At 43.1% G+C, this 13,963-nt stretch overlaps 1 protein-coding gene across 5 annotated transcripts; it reads left to right on the top strand.

The window, feature by feature from the left end:
- The first annotated feature begins 96 nt into the window (after positions 1-96).
- Positions 97-10,413, top strand: tcaim (T cell activation inhibitor, mitochondrial). 5 transcript variants are annotated; one of them, XM_088602228.1, is made up of 11 exons: positions 97-229; positions 640-706; positions 2,952-3,087; positions 3,548-3,701; positions 4,064-4,322; positions 4,786-4,908; positions 6,741-6,838; positions 7,187-7,278; positions 7,915-8,147; positions 8,789-8,920; positions 9,297-10,413. In XM_088602228.1, exons 1-11 carry the CDS (start codon positions 214-216, stop codon positions 9,520-9,522), a joined length of 1,536 nt encoding a protein of 511 aa, XP_088458354.1. In that variant the 5' UTR covers positions 97-213; the 3' UTR covers positions 9,523-10,413. The 5 variants fall into 5 exon arrangements, with proteins under 5 accessions (XP_088458354.1, XP_088458353.1, XP_088458356.1 ...); XM_088602227.1 differs by having other exon boundaries at positions 104-229; positions 637-706; XM_088602230.1 differs by having other exon boundaries at positions 138-396; positions 637-706; positions 7,915-8,167; positions 9,297-9,437.
- The last annotated feature ends 3,550 nt before the right edge of the window (positions 10,414-13,963 follow it).

Genomic DNA, 13,963 nt, shown 5'->3' with positions numbered 1-13,963 from the left:
GCCTTGAGACGCAAGTCGCCTCTGTGTGACTGCGGTTCACCCGAAGGTGGCGCTGGTTGCGGCCGGTCCTGCGTCACGTCTGAGTGAAGCGAATGGGTGAGCGACTGCTTCTGTCTGACGACGCTCGTTGTTTTTAAATGGTGATGCTGGGGTGACAGCCTCGTCCTCTTGCTGCTCTGGGGTTATATATAGTTCCGCAGCTTTAGATGATGAATGTGCACCCGGAGAGGTACCGTTAGGAAAACCGAAAACGCGTGAAACGCAGCTGGATTTGTTTCTGCCGACTTGAGAGCTCCTCGGTGTCGGTGTGTTTGTGTTCAGCGGATGATGTGTTGCAGGCGCGCTGGTCTTGTTGCACTGCGTGTGTCGTTGTGTGAATGTGTCGCATATTGCCAGGTAGGGTTTAACGATTGCGATTACAGTTACAGCTGCTCCTCCTTATAATGCGTCTAAAATATCTCTGGAATCTCGCATTGTGTTTTCTTCCTTTGCGTAATCGCATTTTCTGGATGTGTCATAGCGCTTCATGAAAGATGTCTTCTGTGAAAACAACTCGTTTTACCAAATTACCAGTTGCATCCTCTTCATACGATAAGTTAACTCCGTAAAAAAGCCCATTTCTTTTTGCCGGTTAAGAAGAATCTCTGCACCTGTGGATTTCAAGAACTGTTTCCAGTGAGATGTCTGTAACCTGGTTTCTGACGAGGTATGTATGACTACTGTAACACTATGCATAACCGCTGTACATGCTAGCCTCTTGTATGGGATATTTAGTGCATTCTCGTTTATTTGCATGGCGTGAAGTTAACAGATGCTTTTGGATTGCTCCTTAGATTAAGCAGGTTGTGTCTGTATATGCAGAAGTGCAGGAATGGACCTAAACAGGCAGCCAAACGATGGAGCCACTTGACATTTTACCAAGCTGCACTAAAAAAGTAGAACATACTATTGATTTGCTTGAAACTGTATTAACCTTTTTCCAGTGAAATGTAACAGGCATGGCTGGTACTTCACATCAATCCTCTCTTTAGAAATATACCTTCTTTTTTGTTAATTTGCTTTTTCTTCAGTCTTCTTTTAAGCGCACACAATCCAAGCTGTTAAGAGTGGTGAAATGGCTGCCTCCGATTGTAAAATGTTTTATAGTCTTAAGATACCAGTCCAGAGGTTTATCTTTAACCTGTTAAATGTCGTTCCTAAAATATGTATTGGCTTCCAGGTGGTAAACCTTGTTATAGCTCCTTGTGGTGGTGACGAGCCAGATTTCTGTCCTGGGGTTTGACTGTTTGCAGTCATTGTACTGATTTAACATGGGTTGAATTGTGCCCAGCCTGAGCTGGCAGCTGGCACAGTTCCTTCTCCTGTGACTCTGCAGTTCATAGTACAGTGCGTTTGTGAGGGGAACTGGCAGCTGCAGGCTTTTCAATGTGCTCCAGATCAGGTGTTGAAGAAGGCAGTTATCCTGTGGGCTGGTAAAGCCCATGGAGCTGTGGCATAGCAGTGGGAGGAGCGCATGCTGTCTAAAACTTTACCTGCGTGTGCCTTGTAGCTATAAGAGCAAGTCAAGTGATTCTCTACAGACTTAAAAATTAGGCCGTCCTTCAGTCTCTCCTTTATGTGACAGCTGCAGATCTTCTGAAGGCACTTCCCACACCTCTTCTGGCCGTCTCCCAAGGTGTAATAGACGCTTTAGGGAGAAATTGTTTTGGGAAGAATATTCCCCCTGGACCCTGAGCTAGTTCTCTTCGGTGTTCAGGGGCAACACTCAGACTAACAAAGGAAGAACAGTCAGCGCTGGTGTTCAGAATAGTTCTGGCCAAAAAATGATTCTTATAGAATGGAGATGTGTTATTGGACCCTGTTTCAAGAGCTGGTTCAGTGCGATGATCTCTGCTATTACAGAGAAGATTTGTTTATATAGATCAGGCACTGTGGAGTGATACGGGTTCCTTTCCTGAATGTTGTGAAAAAGACTTGAGTCTGGGACAGGTCCCTGACTGTTTCACACATCTAAACAGTCTGTGATCATTTCTGTCTTAGATTTAATCTCTCTTATCTCAGCAAGAAAACTTTTTTCAAAAAGCCATAACCAAGATTTAGCTGTTTGTTCTTTGTGTGTGTCTTTAGGTATTTTATGTTTTTACGTTGTTTTTCAGTTCTTGTTGTCTTGTTAAAATTTTCTGAATTTCTTAATAAAACACAGATACTCTAAGATGGAGACTTAAATGTTCTCACTGGGCCGTGGTTGCAATATTTATCCCACAGGCACCGTTTTTCTAGAGCTGTTAATGTGAGCCCCCTTTTCTGTTGCTGCTTTGTGTGACAGTTCAGACTTTGATCTTCCAGGCTGGATGTGAACAAACTCTTCCACTTCAGACAGCGCAGCAGTGCGAGTGCACGAGTCTGTAGAGCTGCATGGACACAGGGCGTTTCTAAAATATCGCGGTCATTGATCTGCACTGTCATATGGTATCTGCCTTCTGGCACCATCATTTTACATTTTAAGGCGAAATGGTTTAAATTGAAAATGGTTTTAGTGGCAGAATTCTGAATTAATTAAATTGCATTAAATGGTTTCTGTGGGTGTCTACGAAAACAGAAAGGAATGATAAAGTGCATCAGAGCCCTGTGGTCTGTTTGACACCAATCTGAAGTATTCATATTTGCAGTATTATAATTCATTTTACCCATGCATTTATTTGTCACTATTGCAAATATCATGTGGCAAGCGGATGGATAGATATGACAGGTGCACATTATATACTGTTCTGTTTGTTGTGCCTTATTATTATTAGTGTTTATTAGTGTTTAGCTCTTTTTGCACTGGTCTTGACAGCTGGATGAAGAGGAGCATGTGTTTGAGAAGTAAGGAGTAGACGTGTTTGCAGGGTCTCGGGTGCTCTCCCTGTCCTCTTCTGGAGTCTTGTGACGGGCGTTTCCCTTTTCCACAGAGCTGACTGCAGCAGGCGTGTGGCTGCACAGCTCCTGCAGAAAAGACTCCTGTCGGGGGCAGAAGCCGTCAACGCGCTCCGGCCCTTCTACTTCGCAGTGCACCCAGATTTCTTTGGCCAGTATCCAAGGGAGAGGGTAAGCAGCTCCTTCAGACGAAAAATTGTTTTGTGTTGTGTTGTTGTGGCTTCAGGTATCAAAACAATTTGATACACCAAACACCAAATTTGCAGGAAAAAAATATAATTATGGTACAGTATATACCATCGTGTTTTAGCTCTTTAATATCTTAAGACGGCACACAAATTTCAGAATTTTGTGTTTCCTGGAAGCCAATTTAAATGCAGTCCACTTCAGAGAGAGACTTAATTACAGGATTGCATTGTGGGTGTTAGTGATGTCCTGCTTCAAGATGCAATAACTGCCTGCTTGCATTGTGAGCAGAAACAGAGAGTGCTTTCTGTGAAAAGTTACATTTTCAGCATTTTCATTTTCTTGATTTTTTTTTATTGCAATATTCAATTGCCTTTTAAGGTAGTACAGTGCATTATATGTTGTAACTGTGTGGTGTTGGAAATTTGAGTGTCTTGTCTCGCAGGAGGTGAATGAAAACTCACTCAAGCGGCTAAATGGATATTTAGAAAATCTTCAGAAGCCAGGTGTCCAGTCCCTCAAACCAACACGACTAACATTTTATGTTCGAGACACAACAGCAGAAAAAGATGCTGCTCAACATGAAATCCTTAATTCAGGTACTCTGGAGTACCACACACCATATATCTATATCATATATTATATTATCTGTCTGAATGCTCAAGTTCTGACAAATGATGATGTACACAACAGGTGTCACTTTGTAAATTGAAAGGTTTATACTGCAGTGGGGTTGTCGGGGCTGGTTTGTCAATGTACTGTGTGCATCATGCTGGCTTGCTAAGTCAGATGCACAGACCTCTGATAACCTGCAAAGCAGTAAATGTAGGCAACTTATTATCAGGACAAAGTTTCTAAAGCTGTTAGCTTTCAAAGTCAGGATTTTACCTTTTTCTGGATATTTTTGTACATTTAAAATGAGATGAACGTTCATTTGGTCTCGAACGCTTTTCTTTCACAGGGTTTCGAGCAGTTAGCTTCACCTTGCAGTCGAGGGATATGCGGAGCGCGGTGTTGGACGTTCTGAGGTCTTGCAGCTTGTCCACGGAGCACATGCAGGACGTGAAAGCCAGTGTTTGCCCAGACACCCAGATGTATGGAGCTGGAATTCCGTTCTATAGACCCATCAAGTGGGACAAGACTTTCTATTCATTTACAGGATCCCAGGATCCCGAGCAGCAGCTGGACAGAGCCAGGAAAGCAGGAAAGCCTACGTTGAGGTACCGTGCTCTTCAGACCTCTGGGATAGGGATACCGTAAGATATATTTGACTGAAAGAACCATTATTCAGTTAATATCAACCCCCCAAAACAGATTATGACACAATAAAGTGGGACTCTGTTAGCCGTTCAGTTTAGTCATTGATTTAGATCATGTCCAGCCACCTAAGTTTTGTCGGTGTTCTTCCAATGGTAGGAACAATGCAATGCCAAAACACTTGACGTCGGTTTTTCAAACCTGCAAGAAAGCAAGTTCACAAAATGCTTTCAAAGCATGGGTGGGGCACTTCCGTTGCACCCCTGACCAGGGGATTGCTCTAGCAAGACATCCTTCATGGCCATTGTTCTGAGAATTCCTTGATTCATTTTTCTTTTGAGTCAAAGTTTGTTTAGTTGATTTCTGCTCGCATGTTTTGGGTGGAATTGAAGTTCATTACTTGATTGTGCTTTGCATCTTCAACAGCTCATGGTTGAGCAGCAATGAAGCAACAGCAACAAAGAAGCTGAACGACAGCCTTCCTCGAAGAGCTGAGCTGAAGAGGCTGAAAAAAGAGCTCTGCCAGACACTGGGACTCGCAGACATACGGTACTTTCCTCATTCTAAGATCTTAAAAAGAAAAGCTTGTTTTAAAATGCCTTTCAAGCCATTATAATTTGGAGCTATCAAAGAAATTATACTAAATTTAAATATTCTGTGTTTAGCAACAGTAATTACACCTCTTTAGTGTTAAGCTATTTGATAAATGATCCTCCTTCCTTCAGGTGAAATATCTTGACTCTCACTAGAAAATGATTATGTGGGAGTTTTCTGACTTAAATTATAAAAACAACCATAAAACCCTTAGGAGTTTGCTTATTCTTTCCTTCATCCACAAATCTTACTACATTAGCAAAATAATACAATTATTTAACATTTCCTGGCTCAGAGAGTTATCTGGAAAAAACAGAAAAGGCAACAATGTTGCAAACTGTTCTATTCTAGCTCAATTTTTTTAAAAAGATCACTAACATGGCTTCTGAAACTGTTGCTTTATGGGTCCCACATGTTGCTGGGTGTGTAGAAGTGACTAGTTTTTCTTTTTCTATATCTAATAGCATATTTTAACATTTAAAAGTTTAACCTCTACCACACAACCATCAGTGCAGAGGCTATAGTTCAGTCTTCTGGAAGAACTGTTTCTTCAGTTCCACAAAATACTAAGTAAAAACTAATAATAATAAGTAATAACTCGCAACACTTTGAGTCATTAGACTTCCAAGTACTATAAGCTTAGGTAGGGATTTCTTTTCTTTCCTTTTCTTTTATTTCTTAGACTATGCGGTCTAGTAATCTCATCTAGGCCGGCGTACGGGGTCAAATCAACGATTACATTTGTGTCCTGCATCAGCCAAGATGGCAGCCTGACCTGCGTCTTTGAAAGCCCTTTCAAAATCTTCTAATGAACCTCTGTACCAGTTTGCTGATTTGAGTTGATGCTTTGGAGATTTCACCAGTAGCCAGAACTATTTCGATTTTGCATCTGGAAAGTTGCTACAAGGATTTGAACACATGCAAGGGGTCGTAAACTGGTCTGAGAAAAGTGTCCCAATACTCCAGCTGCACCTGCCCAAACAGTGTTAGGCCAGTTAACTCCTATTTATCTGTAAGTGTGCAGTTAACATCTGGCACAGTGTTCTTCCTGTGTGTACGAAGATGACCGGCCTACTGCCTGTTTGTTTCACAGCTCAGACTGCCTCTGTCTTGCAAACCTCTGCAGCAGTGGACACGAAACTGGACAGGTTCCATGAACCTCGCACTGCTTACACACAACACAGTGATAGTGCCCTGACTGTGTGGAGTGAGTGCAGTGACGTTTACCCACATTCTCTCTGTATTCTCAACACCTGTGTCCCTGTATGATTGTACAGAGCCTGGTTTGATTATTTATAAACTTGGCATCATAACAGACATTGTACACTGGCAAAATTGGACATAGAAATCTGAATATGTTGATATTTACAGTTAAAATGATATGTATTGGTTTTTCAATTCTTCGGATGGTAGCCATAATTCCCGTGTTGTGACTTTAAACATTACTTTCTCTTGTGGATTGAGGTTTTTTTCTGTTGAGTATGTGTAATGTGAACTGCTTGGTATGGTGATAAGTAGTGTAGTTCAGTGTTAATACTCAGTATCCTAAGACATGGACAGTATCTGCTGCTGTTCCGCAGCCCAGTCGCCGCCGGAGAATCATTATAAAGACTGGACGCCGGTAAAGAATAGAAACGTTCCACACCAGCCGAGTGAACTGGAGAAGGTTTGGCTAAAGGAGAAATTGAATGCATAGCAAAATATTTCAGGCAGAAATCCTTCAAGCGAGTTAGTGAGCGAGCGGTTCAAGAGAGGGAATGATTAGACCTGAGTCCTGCTCTCTCCAGGTGGCAGCGCAGCTGGGGTGTTGCTCACAGGTGCAGCCTGTTGCAGAGCCTGAGTCGCCTGTCCCAGCAGAGCCCAGACGTCCTCCGCCACGCCCGCGGTACGGCCCCCCTCCAGCTCCTGCCAAACACGCCGGCCGTGCCTGTGCATCCTCGGGTTTGAACCCCTATCGTGATGGACCCTGTCTTTTTAAACGGAACGTCAGTCAAAACCGTGCAGCTAGGTTCTGTTCCCCTTTGGAACAGGGGGCAGTTGTCTTGAGAGCGTGGCTGGGTGTATTCAGTTGTAGGTTTGTGTTACAGATCAAAGGGGGCAAAACGAGAATTATATTCTGTCCTTCAGTGCTTTTAACTCTCACATTCTTGCTTGTGACAGAAATTTGATAATGGTTACAAAGCAGTTCGGGTCCTTGAGTGACTGGTTTAATCTCTCACGTTACTTTCCTTAGGGCAAATATTAATATTTACTGACCGGTCAGGAATGAGTGCTGCTGGCCATGTGATGCTAGGAACAATGGATGTCCATCACCAGTGGGCCAAAGTAAGACACTTATTTTCCTTTACAATCACTCGATAATAAAAGGATTGGTTTTCTTCAAATAGGAATTCAATTCCACAGAAAAAATCAAGGCTAGGATTTTCTGATTCAATTTTCAAATTAATGTAACCCTTTGTACTAATTTAGTGTTTTGTAAGCAACGGTTCCATGTGTGAACTCAAAGCCATGAGTAGGAGGAGCAAAGGTCCGATGCTGTAAAATGTATTTCTTTCACATTGTTTTTCAGAGTTAAAGAGTAAATCTGTTCCAGTCCAATTTTCAGCTAGTCAGTCTGATCCAGGCTTGTTTTTCCTCTTCCTGGGAGGTGGGGGGAAGACCAGCCTGGAAGCGCCTTTGTCTGGGACTCGGGCTCGTTCAGACAGGTCTAGGTGGATTTACCCGGTCTGACATCTTTCCGAAGGAGATGCGATTGCCTCCTGGAGTCCGAACCTCTCCTGCGTGGTGTTATTAGGGGAAGTGATGCAGACGTTTCCTGAAAAACAGGGTGGTGGATGGGCTCTGGCGCGACCGGCAGAGAGGACCCTCGGCGACGAAAGCGGTGCCACAGAGATGAACGAGCTCGTTTGCGAGGCTGCCGCGGGGCGCCTCGGTTTTGAGGGGTTGCTTGTCTTCCAACAGCTGTTCGAGCGGCTGCCCGGCTACGGCGGCCTGCTGCTGCGGGTGCAGGGCCTGAGGGAGCGCGTGGGCCAGCTGCTCGGGGGGATGCAGGTGATCTACGTGGAGAGGCTGCAGCCTGTGCTGACCCTGGAGGAGCACCACAGCACCCTGAGCGCCCTGCAGAAGAGCCTGCACTCCGGCAGGACCCCCTTCCATCCACACAGCCTGCAGGGGCTCCGGGCCATGCTGGAGAAGTACGCTTGCCTCTGGCTGGGTCTGTCTGTCCGCCTGCCTTCCCCGAGTCCTCACTGAGCCTGTGGAGTGACAGCCTCCGAGTTATCTTTCATGTAAAGAGCTTTATCTCGCGCGTGTAAGGAACAGTTTCCTTGACGTTTAAAGAAGAATTAGACTTGAGGGAACGTTGGAGTGGCGAGCACAAACCCATGACCTTCACGGGTTAAGGGAGTAGCCTGTGGTAATGTGACGTTCTGGAAAAAAAGATCTGCAGGGTTTTATTTTCTTGGCCTGGATTGGGTTGACATGACTGTAAGGAGGACAATTAAATGCAGCACGGGTTCATTTTGCGGTGGTGTAACACGAGATAGAGTAGTTCCCCGAAGATTGAAAAGGGCCGACTCTGAGGGAGAGTAGATACGTTGGTTTGAATTTGAGGACTAGCAGTTGAGGGACGAAATGCCCCGTGTTCTGTAGAACAGGTGTAAACCAAGCAAGAGGAGAAATTTGCCTACATGTTGCCTACATACGTGTTTTAAAGTTAAAAGCTTAAACGATTTTAAAAGTGGTAAGATATTCGGAGGGGGAGAGTATCCTGTGCCCTGAAGCGAAGTCTCCAGTGTGGGTTGAGCCCTGATGCCTGAGCTCTCTCCCCTGGCAGCGACCGGGCCAGCCCTGCTCTGCACCAGCTGGGCCACTTCGTCCTGCCCACCACCTGCGAGCCCTTGGCGCTGCACTGGTTCGTCCGCACGAACGCACAAGAGGCGCGGCGCCGAATGAGGAGACAGGAAGAGTGAGTGTGGGATTGTTGACATGGCTCGTCCTGGCACGTGGTGGGGGAACATGTTTTAGTACAGCTCCTGGAGCAGTGCATGGATAAGGCACAGGGCTAATGGCCTGGAAGTGGGCCAGCTGGGGCACTGGGTATTAACTCTCGATGCTGAAGCGTACTCCACTCACTTCAATCCCGAGGAAGAAGTGCTCGGTGTCGGAGAGTGCTAGTGCTGAGTCGTGAGCTCTGTGAAGTTGGCCCCCTTCCAAACCAGCACAAACGCTGAAGCCCACCGCTGTCGTTCATGCCGGTTTGTGCCGCTGAAAGTAGCTTAAAGGCCTTAACGGTTCGGACGGGTTCGGCCCTGGGTGTGAAGACCGGCTCTCCTGTCTCGCAGGCTGGAGGCCGAGGAGAGGGGCCTGGTGCTGGCCTGCCTGGAGAGGCTGTCTCTGGGGCGGCTGTACAAGGAGCCCAGCGTGACCAGCGCCCAGATGATCCCCTGCTGCCGGAGGCTGATGGAGGAGCCCCCCCGCTGTGTGCCAGGGCTCCGCCTGTGCGTCTCGCACTTCTACTCCGTGCTCCAGGACGGGGACCTGTGCATCCCGTGGGACTGGCGGCGCTGAGCCGCGAGGAACCCGCCGCCGCCGGCTCCGGAGCGCTTTACCACGAGCTGCTGGGAGGACGCTTCCGCTACTGTGTGGGGGAAAGGAAGAAAACCAACAGCGATCACACCAGTGCAAAAAGGAAAACGGGAGAAATATGCAGAGAAATATTTTTTGGGGACTGTGACAGTCAAAAAGCAACGTCGTGGCTTGGAAGCCTTACTGACGTTTGCATTCTTATATAGTTGATATGCATAGTTTGGTTTAAAACACTACAGCGTGGAAGGAAGAAAGAATAGAGTCACTCTTTCATCCTTTCTAGAGGCACGGTTTCCAACAGGGTTGGACTGTGTATTGATAGACTGATGACGTTACTAAAGCAAGCAGCTTTTCCACTTCTGCCTGTGGGTGTCAAATTGTGATAGATGCTACACAGCATTTTAAACTCAAGTTGATTTTCTGGGCACTTAAAATAGTGCATCCCGAAAAGAACAAAGTACAACCCATATCGAGTACACTGTGCTCATACCAGTGTTTTCAGAAAATGCCCTGTGAAAGCATTGTGAAATAACCCTTTTTGGGTTTCATGATTTTGCAATAATATCATTGTTATAATAAATTGAGTGGCCTGACTCATTTTATTGTGGCAGTTAAAGCTCTGTGCACACTAAAGACACAGGGGTGCAGTGAGGGAGAATACATTTTAATTTTTTTTATTTACAAAGAAGCAACTATTCCTGGCATTCCTGCAACCTCTTAAAGTAAACAGTGATCATGTTAATATATCTAATGAGGTGTTTTTAGACACAATTTCTTCTCACCTTCTGTAAGTAGTTAAATATATGTTGCTTTGGAGACGCCTCATCAGTCAGTCTACCTGATTCTATTAAAAAAAAAATACATTTGACTGTGTACAGTTTTCCTCAATCACAGAATATTTCAAGCAATCTGTTATCCGAAAGTTGCTCTGTGGAGAAAAGACACCAAGATGACAGAGGGTCAGATAATAACCGGACATTGTTTTCTGATTGATTGTCTCTGAGAGAGCGTATAAACCGGAGTGTGTTTGAAAACCCCTGCAAACACAGAAAGCACCTCGGGGTGCAAGTGCTGTGAGGCAGCTGTGTGAACACGCGTTTCAGTTCGATGCGAGCTCCTCCAGGGGGAGCTCTTTCTCTTTTCAACCCAGGCAGCCAAGGACCTTAATATTAAGCAGGTGTACTGGGACAGAAAAACTATTAATGTTTGTGACACAAGCTGAGTGTCAACCCTATATTTGAAATTCTTATTTAGCAACAGCCATAGCTTTCTAAATTCTGAGGCAATGTTATTCCCATGTAGGCCTGATTAATATTTATTTTCCCCAACTCAGACTGCTTATTTATCCCAAACATGGTCGGTATTCTTCCAGTGACAATACGGTTAAAACATAGAGAAATGGGATTACTGCATAAGGCAAAGTGGTTACTGAGCACAATTGTTTTGGCAAAATTCAAACTGCAGTTGTCTTGGGCTTGTGAACTGCTTGAAGTTAAATTCACTAAAAACAGATCATTCAGATTTGCACTTCTCACTCTGTAGTGACACTTTCTACGATGATAACAGGTTCCTGCTTAGTGAACCACACCTCATACCACGAACTGCTCTTTATCACAAACAGCTGGGTCGTGCCTAATGAATTAGATGGCTCCATTGTTAATACAAACATTGTTTCTACGTTTCGGCTGTGGAGCCTTCTTTGGGTGTGAGCATTTAAAAAAAATATTTAAATGTTTAAAAAATGGTGGTTCAGGTCAGTCCTGCATAAATATGAAAAGGACAAGTTTTAACACCAGCTGTTTAGTTCCTTCGCTCATACAAATAACTGATAAACTATCCATTGGAAAACACACTTAATTTGTAGAAGTGGAAGCTATCCTTATTTTTAATATCCTGGATTTTAATGCTTTTGATGTTATTATTTAGTTGTATTATATTATATATAATTAGTATAATTATATTAACTGATTTACTGTATAGCAACTATGCAACAGAGGAAGCAAAGACCAAAGTCAATATTTTTTAATGTCACACAAAATATAAATCTGAAAATGTTATTGTACCTTGATCTACACAGGAATAGAATAATAACACAAAAATAAAAATAATTCATACAAAATGTCTTGTTAATCATCCTTTACGTTTCCTACATACATGATTGCTTATTTCATTGATTTGAATTTCATTCATATAATTGAATAGATTTATTAATTCAAAAATCATTGTATTTTCAAGCAAGAAACACACCACAAATAACAGAATGCTCACATTCACGAAAGGTTGCAATTATTTATTAAGAAAAGAAAATCCAACCTCAGAAAATACTGGAGAGGTGCAAATTAAATTATTTGTATTTTTTATATTTAATGTAAGTGTTAAAGAATATTTGTAGTTTAACACTGTACTATTGTCAGAAGGTCATCAAAACATTCAGGATTGATAGTGATAGTATTTAAATTCATCTTTCAAGAACAGGTCGATACTGCAGATTCAGAATCACGGGTACTTACGATAAGGAGGGTCTCCAGTCATCTTTATAGCATCTCAAAAGAACAAGGCTTGACTGTAACAATAGTGTTGAAAACCCACTTGTCCTGTTTGACTGGAATCCCGGTTGTGATTTTGAAGAGGAAGGTCTCAGTGAAGCTTGTCTTTAAGAACAGATTGTAAGCATTAATAGGGACCTTGGTGAGAACCACACAAAGGAAGAACATACAAACGCTCCAGGTCAGAACTGAGCTCAGGAACCGAGAGCCGTGAGGCAGCAGAACTAAATTCAGTGCCTCTGTGCCGCTTTGGTGAGTATATTATTGTACCGAAAAGCTAATAATATGGGGAGAAAAGTCACTTTGCAGATGTAATTTATCTGTAATCTGAAGAAGGTTACAATTACCATAGATCGGTCTGAATGTCATATCTATATAATGAGCTCAGTAAAATAAATAAGGAATGTGCTCTAATAAAATGCAGCAATGGAATATCATGGAAAGTCAGAGTTTTGACCTGTCTTCACTTGAATATAGCTGAAGATAGGGATATAACTAGGTTTGTCTCACCAATACCTGCTTGATTCTCTCTTTGATTTTCCAGATCTGTCTTCGTCTCTAGTGTCGTTCTTTATGGCTTAGATACAAGAGGCTTTTTGTTCTTTCAGGGAGTGCCCAGTTTCTAAAACACCAAGTGGAATAAAACAAACAAAACATTTCAAATTGTAGAGTGTTTGACACCTTTAAGCAGATTTCATGTCTCAAGAGAATAACAGCTACGTGTTTTTCCTTGGGGTCCAGAAAAAAGTGGTGTAAATCTTACAGACCCTTCATTCTGCAGGATATTCCTAAATAATAAAGGACAGGCCTGTGCTGTACAGATTGCAGAGAGTCTCAGTCCACGCTTCAGGCTTTTGTTGTAAATCAAAATATACTTAAACTAAAGCGTTTGGTGTAAGCTCAGATTTATATGGGACAAAACACTTATGTTATGACCATATTTAGCTCTGAGGATTGTTTGTAGTTCCTTTACAAAAAAGGTAGCAGACAGGATGCCAGGCATTGTTTACTCCTCAATCATCTGAGCTGGCAGTTCAGAACATTCCCCTGAGCAATGTTTCGTTTTTACAGCAGAAATTCTATTAATTTTGTAATGACGCATTTATCCGTGATGCTCTCCTATGAGTCTTGCCACTAAGTCGCCTTCTCTTCATCAGCACTGACACACCTTCCAGAATATGGGCAAACGACTATTGGAACATAAGGGCACAAGAGAGGTTGCAAAGTAGAGGCGGTTATCCAACCCAATTAGCTGATTGGGTCACTAGGAATTGATCTGAGGATCTCATCCAGCTGTTTCCTAAAACCAGTGTATTGGCTTCAACGGGATAGATGGTATGTTTAAGCCCCCTAAACAGATCCTCTAAAGTTTTATTTTAGACCTCCACAAGCCTTGTGTAAAAGGACTGTATTTCCAAAAAATAAAACTCTGCTTCGGCAAGCCTAGGACACACTTGTTTCTACATAATGGTATTTGAGCTCTAGTTTGGTATATATGGCAGTGCTACACCAAAGGTCAGTGTGCCACCATTCCTGTTCAGAAACAAAATTATTGGGGTAGAAGGTAGAGGAAGCCTGACAAATGCTTAATTGGTGTTAACAGGGATTGTATAATCTGTAATTGTATTGTAAATAGCAATTGTATAATTTATTGTATTGTAATCTTATCCTAATCCCTATAAACGTCTATCCTTCTACTCTTCTACCCCTCTTAATGAGCTCGTGGATAAAGCATTTCATTGCCAACAAAACACAGCTGTATGCTGTTCTGTTTGTGCGTTGATCAATAAACCTTGATTGATTGATTGAATAACTTTTATGCAGAAAGAATGTACTGTACTCCTGTCTGCCCCATTGCCCTCCAAACATTTCTCTCA

This window comes from Lepisosteus platostomus, chromosome 12 (assembly GCF_059453375.1).
Source record: "Lepisosteus platostomus isolate fLepPlt1 chromosome 12, fLepPlt1.hap1, whole genome shotgun sequence".
NCBI classification, from domain to species: domain Eukaryota; kingdom Metazoa; phylum Chordata; class Actinopteri; order Semionotiformes; family Lepisosteidae; genus Lepisosteus; species Lepisosteus platostomus.
The sequence above is the reverse complement of the archived record's forward strand: the minus strand, read 5'-3'. Positions and strand labels throughout refer to the sequence as shown.